Source organism: Saimiri boliviensis, chromosome 14 (assembly GCF_048565385.1).
Source record: "Saimiri boliviensis isolate mSaiBol1 chromosome 14, mSaiBol1.pri, whole genome shotgun sequence".
NCBI classification, from domain to species: Eukaryota; Metazoa; Chordata; class Mammalia; order Primates; family Cebidae; genus Saimiri; species Saimiri boliviensis.
In genome coordinates this window covers 37,314,962-37,329,964 of record NC_133462.1, presented here as the reverse complement: position 1 = coordinate 37,329,964, position 15,003 = coordinate 37,314,962, and the positions used below count along the sequence as shown (strand labels likewise).

Genomic DNA, 15,003 nt, shown 5'->3' with positions numbered 1-15,003 from the left:
AGTGTGAAATTTTTGTGGGGGAGGGGGACAGAGTCTCACTGTGTTGCCCAGGCTGGAGTGCAATGGTGCCATCCTAGCTTGTTGCAACCTCTGCCTGATGGGTTCAAGCAATTCTCCTGTGTCAGCCTCCTAAGTAGCTGGGACTACAGGCACGTGCCATCACGCCCAGCAAATTTTTTTTATTTTTAGTGGAGATAGGGTTTCACCATGTTAGCCAGGATCTTATGGCTTTCTGATCCTGTTAGGCTAGATCTCCTGACCTCATGATCCACCTGCCTCGGCCTCCCAAAGTGTTGGGATTACAGGCGTAAGCAACTGTGCCCGGCTATGAATTGTTCCATGTCTACTTAGGAGCGAGGAAGAAGCAAATGCTTTCCCACATTCTTTACATACAAAGGGTTTCTCTCCGGTATGAGTTCGTAGGTGAACATTAAAGCCCGAGGAATACATAAATGCTTTACCACATATCTTGCATACATAGCGCCTTTCTCCAGTATGAGTTCTCAAATGTTTAGCACGATGGGAAGAAGTAATGAAGGTTCTTCCACATTCACCACATATATAAGGCTTCTCTCCTGTGTGAATTCTTGTATGTTGAGTAAGGCTTGTAGATGTAGTGAAGCCTTTCCCACATTCCTTACACTGGTAGGGTTTCTCTGCACTGTGATGTCCTTTGTGTATAGCAAGGCCTGAGTACTGAGTGAACGCTTGCCCACATTCCTTACATTTATAGGGTTTTATTCCAGTGTGAGTTCTTATATGTTCAGTAAGTTGAGTTGATCTAGTGAATGCTTTCCCACATTCTGTACATTTGTGTGGTTTTATTCCAGTGTGAATTTGTATGTGCTCATAAAGGCAGGAGGAATTTCTAAAGGATCTTCCACATTCTTTACATTCAAAGGACTTCTCTCCTTTATAATTTTTCCCATGTGCAGAAACTTGAGAAAAATTAGTGAAGGATTTCCCACATTTCTTAGTCTTTTTGGATTTCTTTCCAGTATGAACTGTTATACACTGCTTTAGTTGTGAGGAAGCTGTGATGGCTCCCCTACATTCCTTAAACTCACAGAGCTTCTCTCCAGTGTGGATTCCCATGTGATTATCAAGACTCGCAAAATACTTAAAGCCTTTTCCACATGCCTTACATTTGTAGGGTTTTCTTGCATTGAGAATTTGAAGATGTACAGCAAGGCCTGGAGTTAGGGTGAAGACTTTTTCACATGGATTAAGTTTGGAAAGTTCCTGTCCAACAGAGGGTTTCTTGTGCACAGAGAGGACATCATTTCCATAACAATTATACTCAGAAGTGTTCCCTCCATTCTGAGCTCTCATGAGTGTCTCAAAGAAAAACCATTCACTGAAGACCTCTCCACAATTCTTACAGTCACAGAGTTTCCCTAACCTGTAGCTTCTTTCCTGTTGATGAGGGAATAAGGGATTTAAAACGTTTTCAGACTTATTATGAGATTTCACCCATCTGAACACAGAAGCATTATTTTGATGACAATTATTTCATTATTTTACCTTTTTAATGTTTAGGTTTTTTTTTTTTTTTTTTTGAGACAGTGTCTGGAGTGCAGTGGTACAATCTTGGCTAACTGCAATCTCCACCTCCCATGCTCAAGCAATTCTCCTGCCTCAGCCTCCCAAGCAGCTAGGAATGCAGTGGTGTGCCACTGTACATGGCAAATTTTTCTACTTTTCTGGCCAGGGATGGTGGCTCATGAGGTAAGGAGATCAAGACCAGCCTAACCAACATGTTGAAACCCCATCTCTACTAAAAATACAAAAATTAGCTGGGTATGGTGGCTTGTGCCTGTAATCCCAGCTACTCAGGAGGCTGAGGCAGGATAACTGCTTAAGCCTGGGAGGCGGAGGTTGCAGTGAGCCAAGATCAACCCACTGCACTTTAGTGTGGATGACACAGCAAGACTCTGCCTCAAAAAAAAATTCTATTTTTTGTAAGAGCCCGTGCTTTGCCAAGTTGCCCAGGCTGGTCTCAAACTGAATTCAGGTGATCTTCCTGGCTTGGCCTCCCAAAATGGTGAAACTACAGGTATCACCCACCATCCCAGGGTATTTTAAAGAGCTGTGGTTTCATTCCATTGCCTGGGCTATAGTGCACTGGTGTGATCATAGCTTACTCTAACATCAAACTCCTGGGTTCAAGTGATCATCTTACCTTACATTCCTGTGTAGTCAGGACTATAGGCATGCACCATCAAGCCTGGCCAACCTTTCAATTTATTTATTTATTTGAGACATAGTCTTACTCTGCCTCCAGGCTGGCATACAGTGGCCTGATCTCAGCTCACTGCAACCTCTGCCTCCTGGGTTCAAGCGATTCTCGTGCCTCAGCCTCCCGAGTAGCTGGAATTACAGGCACATGCCACCACACCTGTATCATTTTTTTATTTTTAGTAGAGACAGGGTTTTATTTTTATTTTTAGTAGAGACCAGCCAAGCTAGTCTTGAACTCCTTACCTCATGATCCACCCACCTCCACCTCCCAAAGTGCTAGGATTACAGGCATGAGCCACTGCACCTGGCCTCAATTTATGTTTATAGACAGGATCATGCTAGGCAGCCTACGCTAGTCTCAAACTCTTCAAGCAACTGCCCTGTCTCAGCCTCCCAAAGTGCTGGGATTATAGCCATGAGCTACCATGGCAGCCTACTTTCATAATTCTTACAATTTTTCTTCTATGGTTTCATTTCCTGACTCCTTCACTTCTTCCAGTTTGAATGATGGGATCTTTTGCTAGAATTCTATGCCACTGGCTCTAAGTGTTTAAAAAAAAATAAAAAAATAAAAATAAAAACAACACTGTAGTTCTTTTTTTATTATTGTGAGGGGTAGTTTGAGACAAGTTCTGAATCTGTCACCCACGCTGGGTACCATGGCACAATCACAGCTCACTGCAGCCTTAATCTCCAAGGCTCAAGCCATCCTCCTGCCTCAGTCCCCTAAAGAGCTTAGACTAAAGGTGTATGCCAACATGCCTGGCTCATTTTTTTTTTTTTTTTTTTTTTTTTAGATGGGGTTTCACCATGTTGGTCAGGCTGGCTTGAACTCCTGACCTCAAGTGATCCGCCCGCCTTGGCCTCCAAAGTGCTCGGATTACAGGCGTGAGCCACCACGCCTGGCTCATTTTTTATTTTTTGTTGAGAAAGGGTCTCCCTGTTTCCCAGGCTGGTCTTAAACTCCTAGACTCAACCAATTCTCCTGTGCCAGCTTCCTAAAGTGCTGGGATTACAGGTGTCAGCCATGACACCCAGCCAAATTCTGTAGATTTTCATGAAACTGTTTAAATCCTCCATGTCTACTTACATATGTGAGAATGTATACTTGCGAGTATTTTCAAGTGACAAATTCTACAGGTGTGGAACATCATAAAATTCATCATATTCAGACTATCTCTCTGGAGACCCTGCTCCCTCAACAGTGCAGGCTACTTCTCTAATTCTCTCAAGTATCTCTCATTTGTGTTCTTTTTCATTGCAAACTCTACTTCCCAGGTTTAAGTAATTCTTCTGCCTCAGCTTCCCAAGTAACTGGGACTACAGGTGTCTGCCACAATGCCTGGCTATTTTTGTATTTTTAGTAGAGACAGAGTTTCACCATGTTGGCCAGGCTGGTCTCAAAGTACTAACCTCAAGTGATCCACCCACCTTGGCTTCCCAAAGTGCTGGGATTACAGACTCAGTTTCTTTACTATATTTCCTTTTTTTGTTTTTGAGACAGGGTCTCACTGGGTCCCCCAGGCTGGAATGCAGTGATGCAATCTTGGGTTCCACCTCTGAGTTCAAGCAATTCTCCTGCCTCAGCCTCCTGAGTAACTTGGATGACAGATGCCCACCACACCTAGCTAATTTTGTATTTTTAGTAGAGATGGAGTTTCACCGTGTTGGCTAGGCTGGTCTCCCAACTCCTGACCTCAAATGATCCATCCACCTTTGCTTCCCAAAATGTTGGGATTACAGGCATCAGCCACCATATTCAGTGTCTTTTCTAAATCAGAGATGGGATGTTGCTATATTGCTAGGTTTGTCTCAAACTCCTGGACTCAAAATGATCCTCCCATCTCAGCCTCCCAAGTAGCTGTAATTACAGATGTAAGCCACAGCTCTGACTGGGCTGATTTTCTAGAATGAAATTCTCAATCTTTTCTGAGTGGAGAAACTAAGAAATATCCCTCATCAATCTTACCATTTGTAGCCCATTGAATATTTCGTTCTTCAAAAAACCTTGCTGATGTGATGGCCCTTGGGATCTAGGTTGTATTTCCCATTCTGAAGTTAAGCAGAAAAAGAAATTTAAGGATTTAGAGAGGAAATGTTATATTGAATGGTTTAAAAAGATGAGTCATTTGTACTTGTTTTCAAATTAAACACAGTAACAAAATAAAAGCCAGAGAACCTTGAAGATTTTGATATGGCAAAAAGTTGGCTATGAGGATGTGGGGTTTATTACACAGCTGATATGTTTAGATTGCTTATTATAAACTGCTTCTGTGAAAACTGAAACTGATGATGAATAGGAAGAGAAGATTATCAGGAAGTGAAAGTAGGAAAGATCTGGATAAAGAGCATATTCAAAATGATAAACTTAACCAAACAACAGAATGGTACTTTTGTTAGATCATAGAAAAGTTTGACTAGATGGAAAATAAAAGTCAGAGATATCTGAATTCTGAGAAAAATAGCTTAAATCTTCTGAGGCAAAGTGCATCTTAAAAATTTTTTTTTCTTTTTTTTTAGATGGAGTCTTGCTCTGTCACCAGGCTGAAGTGCAGTGGCTCAGTATCAGCTCACTGCAACTTCTGCCTCCTGGGTTCAAGCGATTCTTCCACCTCAGCCACCCAGGTAACTGGGACCACAGGCATGTGCCACTACGCCTGGCTAATTTTTTTTTTTTGTATTTTTAGTAGAGACAGGGTTTCACCATGTTGGCCAGCATGGTCTCGATTTCTTCACTTCATGATCCGCCCGCCTTGGCCTCCTAAAGAGCTGAGATTACAGGCGTTAGCCACCGCACCTGGCCTTTTTTTTTTTTTGAGACAAAGTCTCGCTCTGTCGCCCAGCGTGGAGTGCAGTGGTGCAACCTAAGCTCATTGCAACTTCCACCTCCCAGGTTCAAGCCATTCTCCTGCCTCAGCCTCCTCAGTAGCTGCGATTACAGGTACGAGTCACTGCACTGGTTAATTTTTCTATTTTTAATTTTTTTTTTTTAAGATGGGGTTTCACCATATTGGTCAGGCTGGTCTCGAACTCCTGACCTCAGGAGATCCACCCACCTCAGCCTCCCAAAGTGCTGGGATTACAGGCGTGAGCCACTGCACCCGGCTAATTTTTCTATTTTTAGTAGAGACGGGGTTTCACCATGTTAGCCAGGATGGTCAGTCTCCTGACCTCATGATCTGCCCACCTTGCCCTTCCAGAGTGCTGGGATTACAGGTGTGAGCCATAGCGCCCGTCCTAATTACTTTATTTCTTACTGAAATGAAAGTCTGGCCCCACAGATAAGTCCAGGTGCCGTGGCTCACACTTGTAATCCCAGCACTTTGGGAGGTCAAGGCCAGTGGATTACCTGATATCAGGAGTTTGATACCAGGCTGGCCAACATGGCCAATACCGTTCTCTACTAAAAATAATTTTTTAAAAAATTAGCTGGGTGTGGTGGCAGGTGCCTATAATCCTAGCTACTACGGAGGCTGAGGTGTGAGGTTGCAGTGAGCCGAGACTGCACCATTGCATTCCAGCCTGGGCAACAAAGCTAGACTCTATCTCAAAAAAGAAAAAGAAATAAAGTAGCTGGGTGTGGTGGCTCACGCCTGTAATCCAAGCACTTTGGAGGCCAAGGCAGGCGGATCACCTGAGGTCAGAAGTTCAAGACCAGCCTGACCAACATGGTGATACCCCATCTTTAAAAAAAAAAAAAAAAGCAAGAAAGTAAGTAAGTACAACATAAAGATCTTTGCCATAGGATGTCAAACATGATAGTATATTAAATTCATCTTCAGGGATTCTGAAAATACAGATGACTGGGTCCAAATGCTAAAGTTTCCAATTTACATCAAAGATAGGGGAAGGAAGATGTACATTTTTTTTTTTTTTTTTTTTGAGACGAAATGTTGCTCTGTCGCCCAAGCTGGAGTGCAGTGGCTCCCTGCAATCTCCCCCTCCCGGGTTCAAGCAATTATGTAGTTCTGCCTCAGCTTTCGGAGGTTTCACTACATTGGTCAGGCTTTTCTCAAACTCCTGACCTCAGGTAATCTGCACGACTTGGCCTCCCTATGTGCTGGGATTAGAGACATGAGCCACTGCATCCGACGTAGTCTTTCTTTTTATGATTTCTTTTTAGAGACGAGGTCTCACAATGTGACCCATGCTAGTCTCAAACTCCCAGGCCGAAGCAATTCTCCCACCTCAGACTCCCAAGTATCTGGGACTAAAGGTGCAGGCCACCATGCCCAGAAAAATGATGTGACTCTTACCCACAGAGGCCAGGTTCTTGTAGTTCTCCAGCATCACATCTCTGTAGAGGTATTTCTGAGTTGTGTCCAGTAAAGCCCACTCCTCTGGGGTGAACTCCACAGCAACATCATCAAAGGTCACTGAATCCTAAGTCATCACACATATCCTGGTTTGAGTCAATGAACACTTCCACCAATGTTCATTGGTGGAATGAGGAAGGGGAACCTTATCCTCGCTTATATGTGATTCTGAGATTTCCCAACATCTAGTCCAGGGTTTAATGTCTCAGGAGCTGTTGCATCTAAACACTCAAAGGTGACCTCCTACAGGCATATGCCTTGAACAGCACTTTAAAATTTTTTTTAAAAATAATTTTCCTGGGCTGGGTGCAGTGGCTCACGCCTATAATCCTAGCACTTTGGGAGGCCGAGGTGGGTGGATCACCTGAGGTCAGGAGTTCAAGACCAGCCTGGCCATTATGGTGAAACCCCATCTTTAAAAATAAATAAATAAATAAATAAATAAATAAAAATGATCTTCCTGATTTATTTTTAAACATTTTTATTTTAAAATTTAAAAGTTTGGGCCGGGTGCGGTGGCTCAAGCCTGTAATCCCAGCACTTTGGGAGGCCAAGGCAGGTGGATCACGAGGTCGAGAGATCGAGACCATCCTGGTCAACATGGTGAAACCCCGTCTCTACTAAAAATACGAAAAACTAGCTGGGCATGGTGGCGCGTGCCTGCAATCCCAGCTACTCAGGAGGCTGAGGCAGGAGAATTGCCTGAGCCCAGGAGGCGGAGGTTGCGGTGAGCCGAGATCACGCCATTGCCCTCCAGCCTGGGTAACAAGCGCGAAACTCCGTCTCAAAAAAAAAAAAAAAAAAAAATTAAAAGTTTTTTTTTAATTACGATACTTCCTTAACGTAATTTTTTTTCTTTCTTTCTTCTTCTTTTTCTTTTTTTTTTTTTTTGTTAAAAAGATGGGGTTTCACCATGATGGCCAGGCTGGTCTTTAACTCCTGATTTCAGATGATCCACCCCCCTTGGCCTCCCAAAGTGCTAGGATTACAGGCGTGAGCCACCGTGCCCAGCCAACATAATTTTTATCTAGCATCTATTCGTCTATCTATCCAACCATCTAATCTGTTCATTAATTTATATATAAAGACAGGTCCCACTGTGTCACCCAGGAACAACTGCTGGTGACTGCAGCTTCAATCTCCTGGGCTGAAGTGCTCCTCTGACCTCTGCCTCCTGAGTAGCTGGAATTACAGGAATGAGCCACTGCCCACAGCTTACACTTTATCTTAGCACAACCACAACCAGGCTAGAAGCTCTTCCTGTCCCATTTGTCACTATGCAGCACACTTCTCAGCACACTGCGATATCTGATATATTCTGATGCGTGAATAAATTATTTGATAAAAGGACACTTTCATCTGCCTTATCATCTGTCACACCACCCAGCAATCAAAGAAAGATGCACTTGGCACCATGAAGGTCAAGCTTAATTAGTTACTACTGAGATCATGGGGTGATTTTCAAGTTAACATTTTATCTATAGGAAATTCATCTGGGGACTCGTCCTTCAGTAAGGCTTCATTTGCTCTAAGAGAACTCCGGAGATAAGTCTGTCTAGAAGGAAATGTGTCCACCTACTGTATGTAAGTATGACATTTTGTACAACAGTACATTTTCACTTTACCTGATAACCATTTGCCAGGTAGTCCACGACTGTCCTTTCTACCTTTGTCTTTTCTTCAAAAGAGCAGATTGGTTCCCTGGAAAAAAACCCTAGTGGAAAAGTAAGAAGGCATGAGAAGCCAGAGCTACCTGTACTTCTCACATTCACATGCCTAGAAGTCATTCTATCCCAGTTTGAAATTCCCATATACTCCCGCACACTCGAGAAAACTGCAGACAGACAACACGCCCATGAAATGCCATAGTAGTCCTTGTCACCTAGACTCAGAAAAGCAGATGTGGGCCGAGCTGCCTGTTGGGTAAATGGTAATAGTTTCATTTTACGAGGAAACTTACACCCTGAAAAATGTGACTATCTGTCCATACTAGTAAAATTCATGAAGCTTATATCGCATTTCCTAAGGCATACAAACCAGGGCTGAATTCTAAAACAGCAATCTGGCTGGGGACAATAACTCATGCTTGTAATCCCAGCACTTTGGGAGGCCAAGACAGGCAAATCACTTGAGGTCAGGAATCTGAGACCAGCCTGGCCAACATGGTGAAACCCCGTTTCTACTAAAAATAAATAAATAAATAAATAAAACAATAATTACAGGAGGCTGAGGCAAAGACTTGCTTAAACCAGGAAAGAGGAGGTTGCAATGAGCCAAGATCATGCCACTACCCTCCAGCCTGGGTGACAGAGCGAGACTCCATCTCTAAATTAATAAATAAGCAAAGAAGCTAGGCCTGGAGGCATGTGCTTTGGTTTCAGCTACATGGGAGACTGAGGTAAGAGAATCACTTGAACCTGTGAGGCAGAGGTATTGTATGACTGCACTCAGCCTGGGTGACAAAGCAAGAGTCTGTCTCAAAATAAATAAATAAATAAAAATAAAACAAAACAACATTCTGTTTCTCGCTTCAGTTACTCCTGTAAGAACCAAGAACCAGAGGAGGCCAGGTGTGATGGCTCACGTCTGTAATCCCAGCACTTTGGGAAGTTGAGGCAGGCAGATCACCTGAGGTCAGGAGTTTGAGACAGCCTGACCAACATGGAGAAACCACATCTCTACTAAAAATACAAAATCATCCAGGTGTAGTAAAAGTGATATATGCCTGTAATCCCAGCTACTCGGGAGGCTGAGGCAGGAGAAGTACTTGAACCCAGAAGGCAGAGGTGACTGTGACCTGAGACAGCGCCACTGCACTCTAGCCTGGGCAACAAGTGTGAAACTCTCTTTCAAAAAAAAAGAAAAAAGAACCAGCGGCGACTATTCAGGCCCAGTTCACTGCCCTCTTATGGTGTGGAGGGCAACCTAAAGCAGAATCTCTGAAAAAAAGCATTAACAAGGACTTACCGCAGGGCAAATCAATGGCTGCCATCCTCTGAAGCTGATGGTGGAATGCGCCTCAATGCTCTCTCTTCCTTCATGCCAAGATCGCCTCAGGGAAGCTTACGACTCTAGGTGGAGAAAGGCGATACTCATTCCCACAGATGCAATTAAGCACAAAGGAACCTCAGAATATTCCCATACTGTAATTGTGGTGTTTAACCCACTCATAATTCTAGTATAAAGCTTAAAAGAAAAACCCATCAAAAACATGAATAGGTAAGGCAACCTGGTATACTGCAACATAAAAATATGTAAATGAAGACAACAAAAAGTCAAGCTGTGGGAGCATGGAGTTAAAGTGCAGAATTTTGGGGTATGTTTGTTTTTTTAGTTTTTGTTTATTTCTATTCTTTTTGTGTGACTGAGCTGTCATCTTTTTAACATAACTTGTTATATTTATAAGATGTTTTGGCCGGGCACGGTGGCTCAAGCCTGTAATCCCAGCACTTTGGGAGGCCGAGGCGGGTGGATCACGAGGTCAAGAGATCAAGACCATCCTGGTCAGCAAGGTGAAACCTCGTCTCTACTAAAAATACAAAAAGTTAGCTGGGCATGGTGGCGCGTGCCTGTAATCCCAGCTACTCAGGAGGTTGAGACAGGAGAATTGCCTGAACCCAGGAGGCGGAGGTTGCGGTGAGCCGAGATCGCGCCATTGCACTCCAGCCTGGGTAACAAGAGCGAAACTCCGCCTCAAAAAAAAAAAAAAAAAAAAAAAGATGTTTTTTGTAAGCCTCACAGTAACCACAATACCAAAAAATAATAGAGGTGACAAAAGTAAAGTGGAACAAAGTAAAACATACTACCAGAGGGCTGCTAAGCCTGTACTCCCTACCTCAGAAGGCCAGGTCAGGAGGAGGACTTGAGGCTAGGAATTCAAGACTAGCTAGGACAACACAGGGAAACCTCATCTGCATAAACAATTTTAAAAAATTAAGTGGGCATGGTGGCACATGCCTGTAATCCCAGTTCCTTGGGAGACTGAAGTGGGAGGATCACTTGAACCCAGGAATCCAAGGTTGCAGTAAGCTGTAATCATGCCACTACACTCCAGCCTGAGACCTGTCTCAAAGAAAACAAACAAAAAACACTGCCACCCTGCCCCCAACCCCGCCCCATACTACTTTGTCACTTAACAACAAAGACAGACAGGAGTTAGAAATCAGAAAACAGGCAACAAAATAGCCCTAGTACACCCTTATTTATTAATAGTAACACTGAGTGTAAATTAACTCAATTCTCCAATTAAAAAGCACAGAATGACTGAATGGAAAAAGAAACAACACCCAACTATATACCTATAGGAAACCCACAAATAAACTGAAAGTAAAGAAATGAGAAAAAACAGCCGGGCGCGGTGGCTCAAGCCTGTAATCCCAGCACTTTGGGAGGCCGAGGCGGGTGGATCACAAGGTCAAGAGATCGAGACCATCCTGGTCAACTTGGTGAAACCCCGTCTCTACTAAAAATACAAAAAAATTAGCTGGGCATGGTGGCGCGTGCCTGTAATCCCAGCTACTCAGGAGGCTGAGGCAGGAGAATTGCCTGAACCCGGGAGGCGGAGGTTGCGATGAGCCGAGATCGCGCCATTGCACTCCAGCCTGGGTAACAAGAGTGAAACTCTGTCTCAAAAAAAAAAAAAAAAAAAAAAAAAGAAATGAGAAAAAACATTCCACACAAGTGGAAACAAAAAAAGAGGAGTAGGTATACTAATGAGATAAAATAGACTGCAAGTCAAAGACTGTAAAAAGAGATTAAAAAAAAAAAGGTCACTACATAATGATAAAGGGGTCAATTCAGCAAGAGGATGTAATAACTGTCAATATTTATGCATCCAACACTGGAGCCCCCAAGTATATAAAGCAAACATTAATAAATCTAAAGGGAGATACAGTAACAGTAGGGGATTTCAACACCCCACTCTCGGTAATGGACAGATCATCCAGATAGAAAACAAAGAAACACAGACATTAAGCCATACACTAAACCAAAAAGTCCTAACTGACACAGAACATTTCATCCAACTGCTACAGAAGATACATTCCTTTCCTCAGCATATAGAATATTCTCCAGAATAGACCATATACTTCTTAAGCCAAAAACAAGTCTCAATAAATTCCAAAATGTAGAAATCATATCAAGTATCTTTTCTGACAACAAGGGAATAAAACTAGGAACTAGTAACAAGAGGAACCTTGATTCATAGGCTGAAAGTGGTGGCTCATGCCTATAATGCCAACATTTTGGGAGGCCACAGCGAGAAAATTGCTTGCACCCAGAAATTTGAGACCAGCCTGGCAACACAGGGAGACTCTGTCTCTCTTTTTTTTTTTTTTTTTTGAGACGGAGTTTCGCTCTTGTTACCCAGGCTGGAGTGCAATGGCGCGATCTCGGCTCACCGCAACCTCTGCCTCCTGGGTTCAGGCAATTCTCCTGCCTCAGCCTCCTGAGTAGCTGGGATTACAGGCACGCACCACCGTGCCCAGCTAATTTTTTGTATTTTTAGTAGAGACGGGGTATCACCATGTTGACCAGGATGTTCTCGATCTCTCGACCTCATGATCCACCCGCCTCAGCCTCCCAAAGTGCTGGGATTACAGGCTTGAGCCACTGCGCCTGACCGACTCTGTCTCTTAAAAAAAAAAAAAAAAAAAATTACAGTCAGGCGTGGTGGCTCACACCTGCAATCCCAGCACTTTGGGAGGCTGAGGCGGGCAGATCACCTGAGGTCATAAATTCAAGATAAGCCTAGCCAACACGATAAAACCTCGTCTCTACTAAAAATACAAAAATTTGTAATCCCAGCTACTTGGAAGATTAAGGCAAGAGAATTGCTTGAACCGTGGAGAAAGAGGTTGCAGTGAGCCGAGATCTTACCACTGTGCTCCAGCCTGGGAGATAAGAGTGAGACTTCATCACCAAACCAAACCAACCAACCAACCAACAATACAGAAGATCAATAAAACATAAAATTTATTACTTGAAAAGATAAAAGAAATCACCCTTCCGCTAGACTAAGGGGAAAAAAAAAATGACTCAATAAAAAACAAAAAAGGAAACATAACAGAAACCACAGAAATACAATGAATCATTAGAAACTATTATGAAAAACTATATGCCTACGAATTGGAAAGTCTAAAAGAAATGGACAAATTCTTGGGCAAATATGACCTACCAAGATTGAACCATGAAGAAATAGGAAACATCAACACACCAATAACAAGATTGAAGTCATAACAAAATGTTTCCCATCAAAGAAAAGCCCAGGACCTGATGCCTTCACTGCTAAATTTACAAAAAAACAAAAACAAAAAACCAGAGAAAATGAATACCAATACTACTTGAACTCCAAAAAAAAAAAAAAAAACTGAAGAGGAGAGAATATTTCCAAACTTAATCTACAGGGTGAGCATTATTCTCATATGAAAACCAGACAAGAGCATAACAACAAAACTACCGGCCAATATCACTAATGAACATACCTGTAAAAATTCTCACCAAAATACCAGCAAACCAAATTCAACACATTAAGAAAATCACTCACCACAATTAAGTGAAATTCATCCTAGGAATACAAAGATGGTTCAACATATGCAAATCAATAAATGTGATATACCAAATTAACAGAACCAAGAACAAAAACTATGTAAGATTTCCATAGACGCTGAAAAGCATTCAATAAAATTCAATATCCCTTTTTGACAAAAGTCCTCAACAAACTGTGTATAAAAGGAATATACCTCAAAATAATAAAGGCCATATATGACAAACCCACATCCAACATCATACTGAATAGGGAAAAATTGAATGTCTTTCCTCTGAGATCTTGAATGGAACAAGGATGTCCACTTTTAACACTTTTATTCAACCCAATACCAGAAGTTCTGGCCAGAACAATTAGGCAAGAGAAACAAATAGAGGGCATCCCAACTAAAAAATAAGTGAAATTAGCCTTGTGTGCCGATGACATGACCCTTTTCTCCTTAGAAAAAGGGACTCCCTCTGTTGCCCAGGCAGGAGTGCAGTTGTGATCATAGCTCACTGCAAGATGGGGCCATGCCATGTTGCCCAGGCTGATCTTGAACTCCTGGGCTCAAGTGATACTCCTGCCTCAGCCGCCCAAGGAGCCAGAACCACAGGCGCATGTGACAGTGCTAATTTTTTTAGAGGTTGGGGGTGGGGGAAGGTCCTCACCATGTTGCCCAGGCTGGCCATGAACTCCTGATCTCAAGTGATCCTCTTGCCTTGGTCTCCTAAAGTGGTCTCCATAGTGGCTCTCCTGAGCCACTATGCTCAGCTGACATAATCTGACATTTAGAAAAACCTAAAGACTCCACTAAAAACCTGATAGAACTGATAAACAAATTCAGTAAAGGTGAAGGACACAAAATCAACATACAAAAATCAGTAGCATTTATATACACCAATGGTGAACGATCTGAAAAAGAAATCAAGGAACTAATCCCATTTACAATAGCTGCAAAGACTATAAAATGCCAGCACCAGGTATCATGACTCACAACTGTAATCCCAGAACTTTGGGAGGCTGAGGTGGGAGGATTGTTTGAGCCCAGCAGTTCAAGATCAGCCTGGGGAACATGGCAAGGCCCCGTCTCTATTTAAAATAAAAAAAAAAGAAAGAAAGAAAATTAGCCAGGCATGATGGCACACAGCTATTAGTCCCAGCTACTCAATAGGCTGAGGCAGGAGGATCCCTTGAGTCCAGGAGTTCAAGGCTGCTGCATGAGCTATAACTGTAGCACTGTACTACCATTGTACTACTGTACCACTGTACTACCACAGTACCATTGTACTACAATTGTACCACTCACCTCTGAAAAAGATAAAAAGTAACCAAAAGTGTGAAGGAGCCATACAAGAAAACTATAAAACACCGATAAAACAAACTGTGGAGAAAAATGGGAAGAAAAAAAATGGGAAGACATTCCATGCTCACGGATTAGGAGAATATTGTTAAAATGACAATACTACACAAAGCAATTTACAATTAAGAGCAACCCTTATCAAAATATCAATGACATTCATCACAAAAATAGAGACAAAAAAAATCCTAAAATGCATATACAACCACAAGAGACCTCAAACAGCCAAAGAAATATTGACCAAAAAGGAAAAAGCTGGAAGCATCACACTGCCTAACTTTAAAATATACTACAAACCTATCATAACCAAATCAGCATGGTACTGACATAAACACATAGATCAATGGAAGAGAACAGAGAACTTAAATTTAAATCTACACATTTACAGACAGCTCATTTTCAACAAAGGCATCAAAAGCATACAATGGGAAAAGAACAATCTTTTCTTTTCTTTGAGCTAGAGTCTTGCTCTGTCACCCAGGCTGGAATACAGTGGCACAATCTCAACTCACTCTAACCTCCACCTCCCAGGTTCAAGCAATTCACCTGCCTCAGCTTTCCGA

At 42.5% G+C, this 15,003-nt stretch overlaps 2 protein-coding genes across 3 annotated transcripts in view; both read right to left on the bottom strand.

The window, feature by feature from the left end:
- Positions 1–70: 70 nt before the first annotated feature.
- LOC101051978 (uncharacterized) lies at positions 71–1,511 on the bottom strand. The gene has a single exon (XM_074384666.1). It carries the CDS (start codon positions 1,330–1,332, stop codon positions 262–264), a length of 1,071 nt encoding a protein of 356 aa, XP_074240767.1. The 5' UTR covers positions 1,333–1,511; the 3' UTR covers positions 71–261.
- A 2,699-nt stretch (positions 1,512–4,210) lies between these two features.
- Positions 4,211–15,003, bottom strand: part of LOC101047104 (uncharacterized) — a 56,530-nt gene continuing 45,737 nt past the window's right edge. Inside the window, exon 9 of one of the 2 annotated variants that reach the window (XM_074384658.1) lies at positions 4,211–4,293. In XM_074384658.1, coding sequence (XP_074240759.1) covers positions 4,240–4,293 — 54 coding nt within the window. In that variant the 3' untranslated portion in view covers positions 4,211–4,239. Of the gene's footprint in view, positions 4,294–9,525; positions 9,629–15,003 lie in introns of those variants that run through there. The other variant, XM_074384659.1, reaches the window with a different exon arrangement.

What these genes read in the sequence shown, in the direction of transcription:
- LOC101051978 (XM_074384666.1), bottom strand. Translation starts at nt 1,332, where the DNA reads ATGAGAGCTCAGAATGGAGGGAACACTTCTGAGTATAATTGTTATGGA.